Source organism: Vigna unguiculata, chromosome 6, assembly GCF_037176805.1.
Source record: "Vigna unguiculata cultivar grain cowpea cultivar isolate G323 ecotype 2 chromosome 6, ASM3717680v1, whole genome shotgun sequence".
Taxonomy (NCBI): Eukaryota; Viridiplantae; Streptophyta; class Magnoliopsida; order Fabales; family Fabaceae; genus Vigna; species Vigna unguiculata.
This window is the reverse complement of record NC_140797.1, coordinates 35,646,914-35,663,016: the sequence shown is the minus strand read 5'-3', so window position 1 is coordinate 35,663,016 and position 16,103 is coordinate 35,646,914. Positions and strand designations below refer to the sequence as shown.

Below are 16,103 nucleotides of genomic sequence, written 5' to 3'. Positions count from 1 at the left end.
TTCAGTGAATTAACCCCATCTGGCTCATTTATTAACGAGTCAAAAAAATTTGAACTCAGTCCAGTCCACCACGGGTTGGTGGGTTAAACAGATTGGCTCATCGGCTCACTTAGTTAAAAAATATACAATTTTTTTCTTCTGTTCCAAAAAAACAAAATTTTAATTGTGATTAAAATCTCAATAAACTTCAATACAATCCAAAATAATGGTTAACCCCAAATATAAACCAAAATAACAACAATATTATATTTCCATTTGTCAACCCAATATGTTGGCTAAAAAAAATAGTCCAACCCAACCCAAATACAAAAAAAATTATGTGACCTTTTATCTGTGGGTGGGTTAATTCAACCCGATGAGTCAGGTTCTTGATAAGCCATGTTAAAAATTAACCCGTATTAAAATTTGAAAAAATTTTCAATCCAACTCAATCTAAATCTGTAATGGACTGGGTTAACTTACGAGTTTTAACCTACAATTATAGCTGTGAGTAATTTTCTTTGAATACATCGTTTGTGTTGCTATCCATCTTCTACAATCTTATCTTTTTATAAGCAACTTACCGGAAATAAATAATCTGAAGATAATAAGTATTAAATAGTGATGCTATTTAAAATTATTATTTTATATATTTTTCTTGTTTACAACCTACTTGAGACAGTCTTTTGCAATAAAAGGATAGGCAGTGATTGTCAAATAGGATTTTGCCCCCCCACGATCTCCAAAAATTGTGTTAAAAAAATAGACCATTTAGTAGAAAATGAATGAATGAAAAGTGAAATTATTTTATTTACTATTAATAATTTTTTTATTATAAAAAATAAAGATATAATCAATTATAGGAGTGTTATAATCTATCATTATGGAGACATAAAACAACCTATCACCACCACAATCTTTTACATACTATTATCAATTATGTATATAAGAAAATTGAGGGTATTGAGTTAAAAAACCCATGTTAGGCTCACATTTGTGAAAAATAAATTTAAGCATATTCTACAAAACTTTATTCTTATATTATCTCTGTCAAACCACCCTATTTACTCAAACAAAAACAACCATGAGTAAATGCAAAGTGAAAAACACTTGTTTTATTTTTTATCATAGATTAATGCATTGTTTTTTAACTTTAAATATTCAAACTTCACACATTTTCCACCCATTTCAACTGAGCCCTAGTGATTGGAGGGCAACAAATATTCTCAATCTGCCTTTATCAAGTCCTTGGCTATATATATATATATATATATATATATATATATATATATATATATATATATATATATATATATATATATATATATATATATATATCTTAGGGTGCTTCAGATGGCACTTGTTCATGTTAACTCTTCTAATGATATGTCAGACCAAAACCAAGAGGAAATAATGGTTCACATGAATTAACTCCATCACTTGGCTGATCAAGCTGTTCAACTCTTCTGAGCCAATTCACTGGTAATTTACCTTTGAAATCATGGCTGCCAAAGATAACATCTGTGATTCCTTCCCCTTCACTGCCTGGCAACCAAGCAGCAACAAGAGCATCAATCTTTTCCAATAGCCATGGCTCTAATAATAAAGGCCTTCCAGATATCAGAATAACCAGAGTTGGGATTCTGTCAGCAACTAGGCTTATGATATCAGCTCCATTTAAGGGGATTCTAAGCTCTGAATTGTCACCTAAGGTCTCAGCATATGTTGGTTCACCAACAGCTACAATTGCAAAAGAGAATTCGTTGAGTTCTATGGTGGCCTTTGATGGATGTTTCTCATATATAACTTCTGTTTCAGCTCCCACACTTGCCTTCACAGCATCTAAAATTGTTGTCCCTGTAATGGTAGGTGTAAGATACATGTTAACAGCAATGTTTAACAAAGAATACTATAGAAAAAAGAAAAATATGTTTAACAAATCTGTTTTTAAGAATCAACAGAAAACAAAAAGCAGCGCAGAAGAATGTCTTACCAACTGTGATTCGCCCGCTCATTCCATACCAAGTTTTAGTCCAACCACCACATTGATATCCAAGATCATCCGCATGTGTTCCGGCAACAAGGATTCTCTTAGCATTCTTGTTCAATGGAAGAAAAGGTTTGTTATGATATTTCCCATTTTTCAACAAAACCAGAGACTTCTGAACTGCTTCACGTGCAAGATCTCTATGTGGCTGCAGAAATAAATATTAGGGTTAAATATGTTTTTGATCCCTCAAGTTTCAGCGAAATTTGGAATTAGTCCCTCATCAAAACTTTTGACCAATTTAGTCCTTCATCTTTAAAAATGCGTGAATTTAGTCCTTTTAGCCAAATTTTGTTAAGTTTATCTGACATTTCAAGTGCATTTCATGATAGTATTTGAATTATTTACACCGTTTGAAACATTTTTGCTTCAATGTTAACTCAAATACTATCACAAAATGCGTTTAGAATATCAAATAAACTTCATAAAATTGGGTAAGAAGGACTAAATCCAAGCATTTCTAAAGATGAATGACTAAATTGGTATAAAGTTTCGAAGAGGGACTAATTCCAAAATTTATTGAAACTTGAGGGACTAAAAACATATTTAACCCTAAATATTATTATGTGAAAAACGGAGTTCAAACATGATACTAGAAAACAATTAATCGAGGAACATAGAACATAGAACATCAACAATTAAATTTAGGATACCCTGACAAACATATTTCTAGTTTAGAATGATGCACCAATAGATTGGTTAATCATAATAGGTTACCATAATTGCTTGATTAGTCATTTTCCTAAAATATATCAAATGGTATACTAAAAGTTGTAATTGTTACAAATGAAAACTTAGCCTGAACAATGGGTAAAAGAAATTCACTATGTGCTGAGCTATTGATTACCTTGCTACCAACTGTATCTAACAGAGATCTGTCACTAAAAGGAAATTCAAAAAGCCCAGCAGCGAACTTTACTCTCAAAATTCGCTCAACAGCATCATCAATTCTGCTTAGAGGTACTTCCCCTGTTTTAACTAGAGAGGTCAACTCTTCAATGAAAAGTTTGTATCTTAAAGCCACCATCACCTGCATATTTTATTGAATAGATGAAAACAGATTAAGAAAAGCACACTATGATAAAAGATTTCTTTTACCGAAAATCCATATCATACCATGTCAATTCCAGCATTGACTGCAGAGGAAATGCAGAACCGGTAATCTGACCCGTGAGGCTGGCAAAGTCTGTCAAGTCCCTCCCAGTCAGAAATCACAAATCCCTATAACAGCAATGGTCTAGGAATATGTCAATACAAATGTTATATAATCAAAACCAGAAACACAAGAAAATGAAAAAAATCTCAGTCATTGTTATCATATCTTATTAGATATTGCCAAGGACCATTTGTTGTAAAAGCTTAAGTTGCTAGGTGGAGGAAGCTTGGTAATGATTTTTAATCCAGAACAGCTCTTCTCACAAGATCTTTTTGAACTTAAGTGTAGACAATGTGGGAACCTGTTATACCATGAGCCAAAAATAACCTTTTACTCGATGAATAAGGACAATAGGGATTGAAGTTTTTTACTACTCAGAGAATGTTGGGGTGAGCTGTGAGCATTTTACAAACTGATTTTGAATGATCTTGATTTAACAAAATTGTTTTTGGTTTAAGTGAAATGATCTTATGTTTGAAAACCTTTATCTCAAAAGAAAGTTTGTAGTATGACTTAATGTAAAAAATCTGCACCCAACACAAAAGCTATAATCTTTTACTTCTCGTCTATTACGCTTTTAGGAGCAAAATCATGTTTGAAACAATTAAACATTCATTTTAGAGAAAATCAATGTAGTCTGTTAAACAGGGGTTTGAGGCTCCCTACCACAAATCCAAACATGCTATTATGTCAAGGACCGCTATACTACAAGTTAAACCTAATAAGTGGAGCCTCTTGAATAGTTTTTATGTATAATAAAAAGAAAACCTGAAGATCATCTATTTTTTTCAAAAATAAAATGGCAGAACATAAAATGGAAAAGTGGTTTTGGTATTCATCCATGATATACTGAAAATATCTGGTAACATAAAATTAGATAACATACTTTTCAAGCATATTGATGAAAATGCAACTTGAAAATTATCCAGTAATAAAGAGATAGATTTATTAGGTTATTTTACCTTAAAACCTAACTTGTCCTTCAAGATTTCAGTTATAAGAAAACGATCAGCATGGAGTTTGCGTCCATTCCAGCTAGAATAGGAGACCATAATGGTTGAAACTCCCTGAGAAATGCAGTCTAAGTAAGGTGCCATGTGAATTCGCTCCAAGTCTTCATAAGGTATTATAGTATTTCCCTCGTTCACACCTTTATGAGTACCTCCATCCCCAACAAAATGCTTGGCACATGCAACAACATTGTTCCTGTATTATAACTTTAACATGAGATGTATGATCAATAATTAGGAAAAGTTTTTCAAAATAATTACTTGTTTAAGCCATGAGCAGAATGAAGTAATAGGAAAATATACTAATCAGAAAATAGGCAACAAAAAATCAATAGCATAAATAAATACAAGAAATAGGTAACAAAATAGGAAATCATATTTTGCAACAGAAAAAAGGGGACAAAATCCTTCCCTAAAATGAATGACATATAAAGACAACAAATAGGAAGAGCAGAGAACAAAATGCTGTAGCCATCCTGGCGTCAAGTGTCTATAGAATATAGAAATAGTTAGTTTTCAAAACTCTTTTTAATGAAAATATTTTGTTTAAGTTTACATATATGGATTTTGCATACTTTCCAGCTACAAAAGGGTATCCATGTTTATGTCCTTCTGGAGGCTGGCCTTGCAAACCTGATACAATGGAAGTCATCTTTCTAACTATTTCAGTATCCTCACTATAAGATTCATAGCATCTTCCCCATCTAGGATCTTTGAGAACCTGCATACAAAGTGTATCCTCACTATAAGTATACAAAGTGTACACTGGAGTCACTAATGAACATCAAAGACTGATAAATAATGAATGCACCCGGGGCAAAACTTCATTTACTTGCAAAATTTTCGAAATTGAATAAACGTGCACAAAATGAAGATCCAAGTGATTTTACTTTGCAAAATCGGCAGAACCTATGTAGTTCTCTGGCATAAGGATTAGTTGATTGCAATTCCTTACCGCCACACATGGAGCAAAAGTATAGTGAATTCCACTTGCTTTAACTTCCAGTGCAGTAGCAGCTCCAATTCTTCGAACTAAATCACAGTCCCTATAAGCATGCCAACATTGAAATTTAAGGATTGATTTCAAAGGCGAAAAAAGTCACATAAACTCAAAAGCCAATGTAATTCAGCACACCCAGAAAACCATTGCAGCACCATTTCTCATGAAGTTAGCATCTTTATATTTTATCTCTTCAGTACAAGAGAGTCATTCCAGTAGTGTAATAATATTAGGCTTTGCTAATTAAGTTAAAAAACATGTGGGAAAGTGAGTGCTAACCTAGTAGCTCCAAGACCAACATTGTGAGGAAATATGGTAGCACCATAGACGCTGTTATTACCATGAACTGCATCAATCCCATAGAGAAGTGGTATCCCCAGTCGAGACTGTAGAGCCAGTTTTTGAAAGCCATCCACCATATCAGCCCAATCAGACGACTGTGCATTTTCAAAAGGTGAGCTGCCTCCAGAACTCAGTATGCTCCCTATAATGTGCACATATACGTAATTAACTGCCAAAGAAGGGTTCAATCTAAAACAATACAAGCACATACAATAGATATTGATAGAGCACTTGGTCTAAAGGAGAGAAGGGTAGGGAAATTATGAGAAGACGAAAGAGAAAAAATAAAATTTCAAATTATAGACCACTACTTTTCCTCTCCAAAATTTCCTAACATTGAAGGAGGGAAGAAAATCTGGAAGCAGAGGGATTTCAGCCCCCTTCTCTTCCCTCTCATCTAAGTTGTTCAACCAAGCACACTGCAAAGTTTCCATTTTTTGAGGCACACTCTCAATTGGGGCCTCTCAAATTGATTTGAAATTCCAGCAAATTCAAAGTTGAACAAAATGTAACTCAAATATAGAGACGTCAAAGTTCCCATTTTCAAGAGGCACACTCAATTGGGGTCCCACAAATTGATTTCAAGAGGCATACAGAATGGGAGCATAAATTCTACAAATTAGTTTCATGGTTTGGGATCACAAGTTGACCATGGCACAAACAAATATGAGAAATTATTACATGGTTAATGGTCATCCGAAAAGTCAGTGTCTACTTGACATAATGATTTTAAATCTACAAAAAGAGTTATTAAGATTCAATTGTATGTTATGTAAAGATTGCATAGGAATCTAGTGGTCTTGAACTATACAATCATTTCACAAATACAAGCATAATTGAAGTTCCCATTTCCAAGACACTCTCAATTTGGGTTCCCTCAAATTCATTTCAAACTCCAACAAGTTCAAAGTAGCACAAAAACACACCACCATCAAATTTCCCATTTTTAAAACAAACTCTCAAATGGGGTCCCTCAAATTCAACCCAACCCCCAACAAGCTCAACCCTTTAGAAAATAGCAAATGGAAGAGGCACATCACAAGAGGTAGGTTAAAGGGTACCAATGGAAAGATCCCGAATGGCATAATCGTTAGCAACAGTACGCTCAATTTGGGTCATCTGACCAATCTTCTCCCTGAGAGTCATGCGGGAAAGAAGATCCTTCACACGAACTTCAATGGCCTCGTTGGGATTCTTGTACACGCAAGCCATGGTTTGCTGCTGTGTGTGACGTTTATGTTGACAACAAGCGAAAGATGAACACAACAACATAACACACGAACACAACTCAGTTTGTGTCCTTCAATATACATGTACCACACAACAGACTTCAGTTTTTCCTCCAAATGTTACTTCACATTCTATTCTCCCTCGTTTTTAGAGAAATCATTATGTTTTGGATTAAGTTGACTAAATGGTCATTTTTATAATGATAATTAAAAAAAAAAATTGTGCCTTTGTTTTAGAAGTCCTTAATTTGATTTTTTTTTTTTTTATTTGAAATGGTCTGAATTTAGTATGTCAAATTATGATGTTAGTGACATGATATTTTGGTGACATTACTCGTGCTATTAAACTTATTTTAAGGTAAAATGATAATTTAATCATTGCATGAATATTTTTAAATATCAACACTCATTCTTTTATAATATGAATTTAGATATTTTATTTTAAATGAACACATTTATTATTCTGATATTTTTTTTGTAAATTTTAATCTATTAAGATGCTGTTTGTTAAAATTCTTATGATTGACTTACACTTGATACAATATCCTTTGTATCATTTTATCGTCACGTGAATAAAATAAAATAATGTAATCGTGTTAAGATCATTTTAATAATCTTAAAATAAAGAAATAATATAAATATGATCTTTGTTAGAAAATGTTATCGAAAAGTTAGTGTTAATATAATGTTAGACTAAAATCACTCATTTTAAGAGATTAAAAAGACTAAATTTTTCCATTTTAAAAGTGAAAAAATTTGTAAACTGAAAAAAAGAAGAGAGATTCAAAATTTTCTCTCTGCCGGCTAATGTTTATTATAGATTATTGTGGAGGGATTAATTTAGCATTTAGTTAAATTACTAATCTCAACCAAGAAAGGGAAAATTGTAACTATTTTCTTAAAATTATGATAAATGATATTTATGATATTATTTTTTGTGAGGTCTAGAAAATAAATTAAAAAATAGTGTATTTTAAAACGACATTGTATTATTTTATTATTAAAGGTATTAAATTATAAATAGATTTTTATAATAGTATAGTTTATTTTAAAAGAAACACTATTTTTCTAAAAACATATTCTTAAGTCCTCTCTTACTTCTCTCTATAAATTTGACTCCAAATTTCATCATTTAAATATCTAAAATGGTAGGAATGATCCTTGTGAAGAGTACTATAGATTTTACATATCAATTTTTTATCTTGAGTAAGTTCAATTTCTACTCGATTTTCTTGAAACAATTTTATCTCTCTTTTACATGTGATCTTATTTCGGTTACATGTAATTGTTCTATCCTCTAAGTAAATATATGTATTTTTGTGATTATAAATTCATGTTCTAATTGTTGATTAAGTTTTTTTCTTGTATAGAGAAAGTAATTACATGTTTTGAAGTTAGGTAAGGAATAACAAGTATTATAAATTTATACTAAGATAAAGAAAACTAATTATTTAATATGTTTTGGTGGACTTTCATAATTGTAGAAACGAAAAATCTAAGAAGAAATTAATTTGAATATGAAATTAGGATTATATATGTGCATAAATAAAGTTATAAAGAAAAAGAAGGTACTTTAAAGATTTCTGTGAACTTGATAAATATAAAATATGTTGAACAAATGAGAAATAATAAAAATTATATAACAAAAGAAAATTTTCTTAAGTGAAATTAAGCAAATGACCAAAATGAACGATTAAAATAAGATTTTTAGTTTACCTAATATTCTAAAGGCATTTAGGTAATTTAAAACGTTAATACATATGTGAACATAGACAAGTACGTACTCATAGCTTTACTCATATTTTTATTTATTTTCTATCAAAATTAAAATTAATTCGAATAATATATATATATAAAGACGGATTTATTTAGTATCTCTAGATATAAATAGATATAAATGTAACTGCATATTTTATTACTAATACACGTTTTAAGATATTTGATTTATTTTCTTTATTTTAATATTATCTTCTAATAAAAAGTTTCTTTTTGCATATATTAAAGTATAGTATACAAGCAAACTATAAATAAAAATAAAAATAATTTGATTTAACAATAAAACAAAAGACCTATATTGAGTCAATTAATATTAGGCTTAAATATATATTTGGTCCATATTTTTGTTGTTTTTATTTAATTTGGTCTCTATTTTCGTTTTGTGTTTAATTAGATCTTCATTTTCGTCATATTGTGGTTAATTTGGTCATTTTCACCAACGGTGTTTAAATAGTTAACGTTTTTGAATAGTACATGTCATGTGTCAGTTCCTGTTTTTTTTTTAATTTTTTTTTAAATTTTAATTTTTTATTTATTTTTTAAATTTTTTTAATTTCAAAAAAATTGTCCACCTGTGAATGCTAGTGCCACGTGTCAGTTTGTGGTTGTATTAATTTTTTTTGTTCAATTTAGTTCCGATATTCGTTATTTTTGTTCAATTCAGTTCCTATATTCGTTATTTTTGTTTAATTTAGTCCAAATTTTTGTTAAAATAGAACTATTTAATTTTTAAAATTGACATTATTATTAGTTATTTTTTTAAATTCAATTATAAATTATAATATTTAATTATAAATTGAATATAATTCTTAGATTAAATTGTTAAATGGAATATAATTATTTAAATATTATTAAAATATAATTATTAAAATTTTAAAAATATATATTAACATTTGTAAAATTCACATTTAAATTTAAAATATTTAATATTTTTATTTCATTTTAGATATTAAAATCTAAAATATTTTATATTTAAATGTTAATTTTACAAATATTAGTTTCCTTTTCTAAACTATTTTGAATATTTAAAATATTTATATATATATATATATATAAAAATTTTAAAAGTATTTTAGAATATAAATATTAGAAAAAAAAATCTAACAACTATATTCTTATAGTATTTTAATTAATTATATTCTATTTAGAAATTAAATATAAGAATTTTATTCAATTTATAATTAAATTTAAAAAATAATAAATTCAAATGTCAATTTTAGAAAAAATATTAATATAATTTGTATAAAAGATATTAAATTTAGTGTCAATTTGAAAGGGACAAAATTTATTTATTTTAACAAAAACTGGGACTAAATTGAACAAAAATAACGAATATAGGGACTAAATTGAACCAAAAATAAAATACTACTACAAACTGTGGCACTAGCATTGACACGTGACACAATTGTGACTTGACACGTGGACAGTTTTTTTGAAATTAAAAAAAAAAAAAAACCAGGAACTGACACGTGACATGTACTGTTCAAAAATGTTAACTATTTAAACACTGTTAGTGAAAATGACCAAATTGACCACAATCTGACGAAAATAAGGACCTAATTGAACACAAAACGAAAATAGGGACCAAATTGAATAAAAACAACAAAAATAGGGACTAAATGTATATTTAAGCCTTTAATATTATATAAACATGTTTATTACTATCATATTTACTTATAAGTTGTGGAATTAGATGATAAAGAAATAACACATGTATACAACTAGTTTTTTTTTTTTTGTTACTTTGTTTAGAACAATATTTATTTATTGATATTTTATCTCAATATCAATTTATATAACAATTAAAGTAAATACTGGTGGATAATAAAAAGAATAGAATAAAAGGATAAACAAATAATGCATTTCATGCATTTTTAAAAAAATTGAATATGTAATTTTGCATTTTTATTGTAGATTTCATTTACCTCAATTGTTATCCTATTATACACAAAAAAAGATTAAAATAAATTAGGAAACATATACAATTATGATCATTTAGGTTTTTTTTACTATTTGTTAATATTTCTAAAATTTCTCATTACAATCAATCAAATACATCAGATAAGTAACCCGATTCTCTATTTTGAACCTTTGGCTTAGTAACCGTTTGTTCTGACGACTCACCATGGATATCATTGCTACTTGATGGATTGCCATTGTTATCATCTTTAAGCATATTTGTGGATGACACCTGCTCAATTTAAAAAAAAATATACAATATAACTTGTATATCTAATGCCATATAATATAGTGTAAATGTACAATAATTATAAAAATGTTAAAGAATAAAATGTTACTTTATCATCCACTAAATCTCTTGATTTTTCAATCATGTCTTCCAAAAATTTTGTCTCACTTATTAGATTGGTTGATTGTATTGTAACTTCTTGATTGTTTAGGTTGTTAGAATTGTCTTCATTGTTCTTTAATTTGATGTGTTTTTCCTTGTTGTCAACTTCATCATTCATTTTGCCAAAGATGTTTGATTCTTCATTAAAATTCTCTAGAAGACTAGTATGCTCTTGATAAATATCACATGTAATATGAAAATTAAGGTGTAAAGGTTTTCTTATTTCATTTGAGAGAGAAAACTTAAAATTTGTAATTTTAAAGTGCGTTTAAGAAACTTGAACATTTGCCTAATTAAGTTTTGTTTAATTTGAGAAAACATTTTATACTTTTAATTTTTATTTTCATTACTAATTAGAATTTTTTTTTCTTATTTTTATTTGGTTTTTTTTAATAAAGAAAGTGTAAATAGTATAACATTATGAAGTTTCTTGTAGAAATTAAAAGGAAAAGAAAAAGCAAAGGTAACTTTTATAAGACATATAAACTCTTACTTACATGTATATAACTAATGAAAGTTATAATTTCTTTTATTAGATAGTTATAAATATGACAACTAGATGAATATTTTCACGATCAATATATGAAATACAATAAATATTAAACAAACTTGCAAATTTAGTCTAAAAAGTCATGATGAGACTATTTAATTATGTTCTAAAGACAAACCTGTGATTCATTATGTAATTTATCAGTTGTACCATCTATTATTGGTTGAATGTTTTGAGGAGAAACATTAGGTGGACTTTCACTTGATGAAGTTTTTAGGGTCACACCCTTTGTAGTAGATTGTTGAGGTTCTGTATGCATGAGTTGATCAGAATTTGATGCTGAAATTTCATCTATTAAATCATCCATCATTGGTTGAACTGATTGAGACATGATGTCATGTGGACCTTCACTGTTTGAACTTTCTTGGTTCACACCATCTACAATAGATTGTTGAGGCTCTATATGCATGTGTTGATCAAAATTTGACGATGAAATTTCATCTATTAAATCATCCATAATTGGTTGCATTGGTTGATGCATGATATCATGTGAACTTTCATTGTTTGAGCTTTCTTGGATCATACCATCCACAATAGATAGGTGAGGCTCTACATGCATGTGTTGATCAAAATTTGGCAATAAAGTTTTATCTAGTATGTCTTCTAACATTGGTTGTCCGGTATGAGGCATGATATTATGTGAATTTTCACTATGTAAACTTTCTTGGGTTAAACCATCCCCAATAGATTGTTGGCCATCTATATGCATGTGTTGGTCAAAATTTGAAAATGAAGTTTTGTGTATTACATTATCTATCATTGATTGTTTGGTATGAGGTATGACGATAGGAGAATTTTCACTATCTAAAATTTCTTGGGTCAAACCCTCCACTATAGAGTGTTGACCATCTATATGCATGTGTTGATCAAAATTTGACAATGAAATTTCATCTATTACATCTTCTATCACTGGTTGTCTGGTATGAAGCATGATGTTAGGTGAAATTTCACTATCTAAACTTTCTTGGGTTAAATCCTCCCCAATAGATTGTTGACCATCTATATGCATGTGTTGATCAAAATTTGACAATGAAATTTCATCTCCCATTGTTTTCTCCGGTAACACAGACCTTGGTGATGATGAAACTGAGTGAATGGAGGCATCTTCAATTGATTCTTGTCGCATTACTGATGTCTCAAGATCTTCAATATTTCTTGAGTCCTCTATGTTATCTTGATTGGTGGTTGCTAAGTTATTCATATCATTTATAAATCTTGTCTCATTTGCGACATTCTCTGTCATGTTATATTGTTCCTAATAGTACAAAAAATGAGAATAATGTAGTTTATCATCTTGTCAAGTCTTTCTAATGAAGAAAACAACTAAAATGTAGTGATTGAATTCTTACAAACATAAAATGACAAATTTTGTTCTTTTATGGGAATTTATGAACAAAAAAATTTTCACCAACAATTTTATTACAAAATAACACCAAGGCAACTTACCTTCGGATTTTCAAAGTGTGTTTCATTTGGAACTTGATTTAGAGCATGAGAAGAGTTGGAAGATTGTGGTGCTTCAATCTCCTCCATAGAATGTTTCAAATAGTCAAATATATTTTGATGATTATTTGTTGCATGAGTAGGAGTATTTTCAGGCACATCATATTTTGAGGATGATGAACACATATCAGTTGCATTTTCTTCATTTATATGGCATGGATCAAAAGGTGAAACAACATCCTTTGAAGAATTGTTCACTTCTACATTATTTCCTTCATTGTTAACTCCTTGTGCTTCTTTTACTCCATGGAAAGAGGATCCCCACAACTCTTCACTGCCAGAACTAATGTCTCTATCAATGTCCCCATCGTATAATATTGAGTCTCTATCAATGGAAGAATTAATCTCAACATTCTCACCGACTGTTGATGTTGGTGAACCAATTTCAGAAACCTCTACTTGTAAGTCAGAAGCTACAGAATGTGTTGGGGTGTGACAAAGTCTCCCATTGGCTAAAAACATATTTTCTTGTCTTTTATCAACTATTGATGTCACAGTCTCATACATAGCTTCATGTATATTACTATTAGTATCACCAGTGCTACTAGATAATGGTAAATTGAGAACCCTCTCATGAGACTTGGGAAACTTAGGCCATTGCCCTAATTTCTCTAGTCTTGACTCACTTGTTTGATTTGACATGGGTTTTGTTTCATACTCCACTTTCTCACCTTTCATGTCATTCATATCAATCTTACGTTTCCCATCTTCTTTATGTGTCAATTTCTCTCCCTTTGTTGATGGATTGGATGTTTGCAATCCATTTTCGCCACTTTCGCTACTTTCGCCACTTTGATTGTAAATCAATTGGTCAATTAGCCAATCATGAGTTCCCTTTTCTGCATGAGTAAAATACATTTAGTTTTCTTGAACAACTTTCACCATAATTTCCCTTTTTTATTATATTTGATAAAGAACTTAAAAAATACAATACAAAAAATAAATATTATTTTCTAAAAGATCTAAAAAGTACTTATAAAAAATGTCATAGACCATTTTTCATAAGGCTATTTTAAACATTCTAGTTATCACCTTATTTTGAGAGTGATAAAGAAATAGAGGAAGAAAAAAAATGACGAGGATAAAATATGACTATCACCTGTATGACTCCTTCTAAATCTTGAGTATGTAAATCTATCAGAATGCTTCCTTCCTCTATTAAGGAAATAATGCTCTTTAGCACCATGATCTTGTTTGATTTCTGATGTGAAAGGGTGGCCTAAACTGAAACTTTCATGCTTGCCTAATGACATGTCGTTCTGACTAGAGAATTCTTGTGGAAAACTATCTCTCAGGAGGTTAAGCTTCTCGTCAGAATGAGCGTAAGGAATTTTATAAGGACTTCTTGGTACGAGAGAAGGGGCAGAACCTGGCACTTCTAAACCATCATCAAACTCTTTTGAAGAATTTAAAGGACTGTTTCTTTTCATAAACAATGGTGCAATTGGTTTTTTATCATTTAGACCTTTCTCATGTTGCCCCTTAAATAACTTTTTTTCCTTTCTTCTAACTATGAGGCTCTCTAGCCTTTTATTTCTCTCCATTTCTGAAATTCCAAGATACATTAGGTTCTTTTGATCATCTTCTGTCCACTCTATAGCTTTGTTCCTATCCTCTTGTGCTTCTTCTTCATCATCTCCATCCTCTATCTTTCTCTCTATCTCTAAATCACCACATTCCACCAAATCAATCATTGAAGGTTCAGATCTTAAGTTTTGCCTCTTATGAACTTGAGCTTTTTTTGCAAACAACCTATTTTCCAATGAACTTTCTCCCTTCTCAAAATATCTGCCCCATCTGTTCTCCATGTTTCTTTTAGTGAACTCATTATAAAAAACTATTGACAAATCCTTGGCCTTTTCTTCTAAACCACCATACACATCCCAATTCTTATCACTGAATTTTCTCCTTCTACTTGTGGCATTTTGTGATGGATACTTATGAAGTAGATTTGGTTTCTTATGGTTTGGTATCTTTGGGCATTTTTCTTCAACCTTCTTTTGCTCTTCTTTCTCATCCTTGATTTTAACATACTTGAGTTGAGTTTTCTCAGAACTCCAAAAGATTTTTATAAAAATAATACCACACACAAAGAAAGGGGACATGTAAACCAAGAAGTTATAAATATAAGAAAGGAATATATATAGACTGAAACAAGCCAACAAGGCACTTGAAATTATTGGATGACTTTGTATAAATGTGTAACTAGACTTGGTTGAATCATGGATCACTTTAAACAAATGAAGTTGAATATCCTTTAAATTCAAACCCATGTTTGGAAATTTAAATATTGTGCAAAGGTTAAGCTAAAATGCTTTCAAGCTTGCAGGCAAATGTATTTGCCACAACTTAACAGTGAAAAACTCATATTATAAACATTTTGTTAATTTCCAGGTTCAAGAAAGTAACCATAATTATTATAGTAAAGGATGACACACGTGTTTGCTACATTACATAAAAGTTCAATGAAAATATGACTTTTTTGTCAGGGAAAAAAATTATAACAAACAAGAAGAACAAAGAAAGGTAACCAAAATTTTGCATGAAAGAGATTTTGTATAAGTTGATGAAAACAATTTTGAAAAGTGAACGTTGAAGGATCAAAAGAGAAAAACAAGGTCAACTAGACCTCCAATAAGTGGTTAACAATTAACAAATGTTTAATCTTCCCTAACAAATGGACAGTCATAGAGAACTATGAATATTTAGTTTGCCTTTTTAAGGAAAATCTTTTATTGGCTAAAAAGTTCATAGATCCTTTTATTTAGAAGCTTTACATACCATACAAAAAGAGAAAGTTATAAAAAATAAAAAAAGAAAAGTAGGATTATGATTTCATTAATCTTCTAATAATCACATATGATGGTACATGTTTTAAGAAATACTAATAATTAAGAAATGATTTTTGTCCAAATCAAAAACCATGAATTTATATATATATATATATATATATATATATATATATATATATATATATATATATATATATATATATATATATATATATCGTTCTTATGAGAAAAGAGCGTGAAACCTCCAAAGTGAAACAAAAGAATTTGACCACTTGGTTACAAGTGAAAACCAAAGAGGAACTCACTTGCAGAAGATTCTCCAACGCTCAAGTCAATAAGAGCACACAAAAACAATAAATATATAAGAGT

General features: G+C 29.6%; 2 protein-coding genes across 2 annotated transcripts; both read right to left on the bottom strand.

The window, feature by feature from the left end:
* Positions 1 to 1,068: 1,068 nt before the first annotated feature.
* Positions 1,069 to 6,896, bottom strand: LOC114188692 (uncharacterized). Its single transcript, XM_028077289.2, has 9 exons — positions 6,596 to 6,896; positions 5,472 to 5,676; positions 5,148 to 5,238; positions 4,768 to 4,913; positions 4,145 to 4,388; positions 3,143 to 3,247; positions 2,874 to 3,056; positions 1,973 to 2,174; positions 1,069 to 1,836 (listed from the first exon to the last, which is right to left on the bottom strand). Exons 1-9 carry the CDS (start codon positions 6,804 to 6,806, stop codon positions 1,358 to 1,360), a joined length of 1,866 nt encoding a protein of 621 aa, XP_027933090.1. The 5' UTR covers positions 6,807 to 6,896; the 3' UTR covers positions 1,069 to 1,357.
* A 3,549-nt stretch (positions 6,897 to 10,445) lies between these two features.
* Positions 10,446 to 15,461, bottom strand: LOC114188502 (uncharacterized). Its single transcript, XM_028077074.2, has 4 exons — positions 14,042 to 15,461; positions 12,886 to 13,781; positions 11,558 to 12,694; positions 10,446 to 10,730 (listed from the first exon to the last, which is right to left on the bottom strand). Exons 1-4 carry the CDS (start codon positions 15,213 to 15,215, stop codon positions 10,584 to 10,586), a joined length of 3,354 nt encoding a protein of 1,117 aa, XP_027932875.2. The 5' UTR covers positions 15,216 to 15,461; the 3' UTR covers positions 10,446 to 10,583.
* Between the last annotated feature and the right edge of the window lie 642 nt (positions 15,462 to 16,103).

Excerpts from the sequence above, each read along its gene's own strand:
- LOC114188502 (XM_028077074.2), bottom strand. The coding sequence starts at position 15,215 with ATGGGTTTGAATTTAAAGGATATTCAACTTCATTTGTTTAAAGTGATC. Across the intron at positions 12,695-12,885 it reads CACACTTTGAAAATCCGAAG|GAACAATATAACATGACAGA; the intron begins GTAAGTTGCCTT and ends TTGTACTATTAG. Across the intron at positions 10,731-11,557 it reads AATTACATAATGAATCACAG|GTGTCATCCACAAATATGCT; the intron begins GTTTGTCTTTAG and ends TAAATTGAGCAG.
- LOC114188692 (XM_028077289.2), bottom strand. The coding sequence starts at position 6,806 with ATGTTGTTGTGTTCATCTTTCGCTTGTTGTCAACATAAACGTCACACA. Across the intron at positions 3,057-3,142 it reads TCAATGCTGGAATTGACATG|GTGATGGTGGCTTTAAGATA; the intron begins GTATGATATGGA and ends TAAAATATGCAG. Across the intron at positions 1,837-1,972 it reads GAGCGGGCGAATCACAGTTG|GGACAACAATTTTAGATGCT; the intron begins GTAAGACATTCT and ends CTACCATTACAG.